The sequence below is a fragment of the Lycium barbarum genome, chromosome 3, assembly GCF_019175385.1.
Source record: "Lycium barbarum isolate Lr01 chromosome 3, ASM1917538v2, whole genome shotgun sequence".
In the NCBI taxonomy this organism is placed as follows: Eukaryota; Viridiplantae; Streptophyta; class Magnoliopsida; order Solanales; family Solanaceae; genus Lycium; species Lycium barbarum.
Genome location: NC_083339.1, coordinates 115,100,010 through 115,102,900, shown reverse-complemented (window position 1 = coordinate 115,102,900; position 2,891 = coordinate 115,100,010). Strand labels below are relative to the sequence as shown.

General features: G+C 41.9%; 1 protein-coding gene across 1 annotated transcript; it reads right to left on the bottom strand.

Annotated features, from left to right (window-relative positions):
* Window positions 1-1,388: 1,388 nt before the first annotated feature.
* Window positions 1,389-2,891, bottom strand: LOC132631164 (uncharacterized). Its single transcript, XM_060346762.1, has 3 exons — window positions 2,159-2,891; window positions 1,951-2,093; window positions 1,389-1,883 (listed from the first exon to the last, which is right to left on the bottom strand). Exons 1-3 carry the CDS (start codon window positions 2,889-2,891, stop codon window positions 1,389-1,391), a joined length of 1,371 nt encoding a protein of 456 aa, XP_060202745.1.

Here is a 2,891-nt window from a genome sequence, read left to right as displayed (position 1 = left end):
CCTTCAAATAGGCTTCATTGAATATGAACTTCACATCCTTCTCTAATAGCTTGCACATCGGATTTACAACCTTGGAAAATTCCTTGATGAACCGCCGATAAAAGCATGCGTGTCCAAGAAAACTGCGCACTCCCCGAACAGAAATGGGTGGTGGTAATTTTTCAATCACCTCAATCTTAGCCTTGTCAACCTCAATGCCCTTGCTGGATACTTTGTGCCCAAGAACAATGCCTTCCCGAACCATGAAATGGCATTTTCCCAGTTAAGCACCAAATTAGTTTCTTCACAGTGAGCCAACACAGCATCAAGATGGCTCAAACAATCATCAAAAGAATCTCCGATGACCGAGAAATCATCCACGAATACTTCCACATACTTTTCCACCATATCGATGAAAATATCCATCATACATCTCTGGAACTTACATGGAGCATTACATAAACCGAAAGGCATCCTCCGGAATGCGAAAATACCATATGGACATGTAAAATTGGTCTTTTCTTAATCTTTTGGTGCAATAATGATCTAGTTGTAGCCTGAATAGCCATTTAGAAAGCAGTAGTAATCATTCCCAGCCAAGCGGTCTAACATCTGATCCATGAAGGGCAAAGGAAAGTGATCTTTTCTGGTGGCCATGTTCAACTTTCGATAATCAATGCAAATCCTCCAACCAGTAACAGTTCTCTAAGGTACCAACTCATCTTTCTCATTTTTCACCAAAGTCATGCCCCCTTTCTTTGGGACACATTGAACGGGACTTACCCATTTGCTGTCTGAGATGGGGTAAATAATGCAGCTATCAAGACACTTGATCACCTCTTTCTCCACTACTTCTTTCATGATTTGGTTCAGCCCTCTATGACTTTCAATACTGGCCTTACTACCCTCCTCCAATAGTATCTTATGTATGTAAAACGAACTGCTGATGTCTCGAATATCAGCTATAGTCCACCCAAGGGCTCGAATTCTGTCTCTTAATACTCGAAATACACGTTCAACCTGCATATCAGACAAATAAATAGAAAGGATTACAGGAGCTTTCTCAATATGGGATGGTAATGGCTTCAACTCCCAAGAAGGCATAGCGCAGATGGGATGGTAATGGCTTCAACTCCATAACGGGAGCTTTCTCAATAGATGGTTTTGGCTTCTTGCACGACTCTAGTCTGTCTAACTCCTCAATCGGCGTGTTGGCTCGAAAATATGCACAAGAAGTGTCAAGAACCTGAAGACACTCCTCGATGTTTTCATCATCCACCAAGTCTTCACCATACACTAATGCTATCTCCAAATGATCTTGAGAAGCTAGAAAGTGATCTAACTTGGCGTTCCTTGGCTCGGGCTCCATAACTGTAATCATCTTCAATTCTTCATAATGGGGTGGAAGCCTAGTAGCCTTGAACATCAAAAGTAACTTCTTGCCCATCAACTGTCATAGCCATCTTCCCATCTCTGACTCGAATAACCGCATCAACAGTCGCTAAGAATCCTCTTCCCATGATGAGGGAGACATTCTTATCTGCCTCGTAATCAAGGATAATAAAATCACCCAGCAGAATAAAAGGATCCACCTTCATGAGAACATCTTCAATTATACCATTGGGATATGAAAGACATCTATCCGCTAACTGCAGAGTGACTGTTGTTTGGCCTTGGTTCACCCAACCCAATGTTCGAAACACAAAGGTGGGTATCAGATTAATACTAGCATCCAAATCACACAATGCCAGCCCAACCTCGATATTACCAATAGTTATAGAAATAGTGAAACTGCCCGGATATTTCAACTTTGGTGGAATCTTGCTCCTCACTCTAGAACTGCACTCCTCAGTAAGTGTAACAGTCTCGAATTCTGTCCAGTGCCTCTTATTTGCAACAACATCCTGGATGTACTTAGGAAATTTTGGAAACTTATTGCAAGAGCTCTCTCAAAGGAATGTTGATGTGCACCTTCTTTAATATGTCAAGAAATTTCTTACAAGCTGCATCTATTTTTCGTTTCTGAAAGCGCTGTGGGAATGGTGAAGGTGGTCTAGTTACCACACGTTCAGGCTCTTGCATCTCTTTCTCAACAATCTTTTCAGCTTTTGTTCCTTGAGCAAGAATGAGTTCAGCATATACCTTCTTTTTGTTCTTTTGTGGCACTCTTCAAGTTCACTGCCATTCATCAAGGTGACTGCTTTGAAATCTCTCGGATTTTTCTCCTTATCACTTAGAAGAGCACCTTGTGGTCTGACATTTTGAGAAATCACCATCTGCCCGACTTGACGTTCGAGCTCATGAATAGATTTCTTTATCTTGCTCTGGACTTTCTGATTTTGCTGCTGAACCACTTGTTGTTGAGCTATGAACTGCTTCTTTGTGTCTTCCACCAAACTTCCAACTATCTGGGCTTGGGGATTCTGATAATTATTCTGCTTGTAGAAGTCCTGCTTCCCATATTGCTGATTATAATTGTTTCCAAAATAATTTCCCTGATTTCCACCACCATGATTGTATTGCCCCACATAATAGACATTCTGGATTTTGAGGACAATTAATATAAGCATGAGGCTCACCATAACTCTCGTATGCTGCTTTCTGAATATGTTGAACTGGTTGGATTTGCTGACATTGAGAAAGCGCCCCCCCCTACGAAGAAGTGTCCCAATATTGCCCCGAATAGCTGCAACATTATCGACTTGACAAACCCCATCGGCTTTCTGTGGCAGCCCTACGCGACTCGTCTCTTGATACTCATAAACACCTTCGGACATCAGCTCAAGGAGGGCTTCCATCTCCTCATAAGTTTTGTTTATGATCTGCCCTTGAGCTGAAGCATTCAACAAGGCAATTGTTTCATGTCTTAGCCCTTCTACAAAATAGTTCCCAATGATCTCCTTCGGCTGCAT

Bases quoted from the DNA above. Each gene is read 5' to 3' on its own strand.
- LOC132631164 (XM_060346762.1), bottom strand. From the start codon at position 2,891: ATGCAGCCGAAGGAGATCATTGGGAACTATTTTGTAGAAGGGCTAAGA. The intron at 2,094-2,158 runs GTGAACTTGAAG...TTCTTGCTCAAG, and splicing joins AGTCACCTTGATGAATGGCA to GAACAAAAGCTGAAAAGATT. The intron at 1,884-1,950 runs GTGCACATCAAC...AAGTACATCCAG, and splicing joins TTCTTGACATATTAAAGAAG to GATGTTGTTGCAAATAAGAG.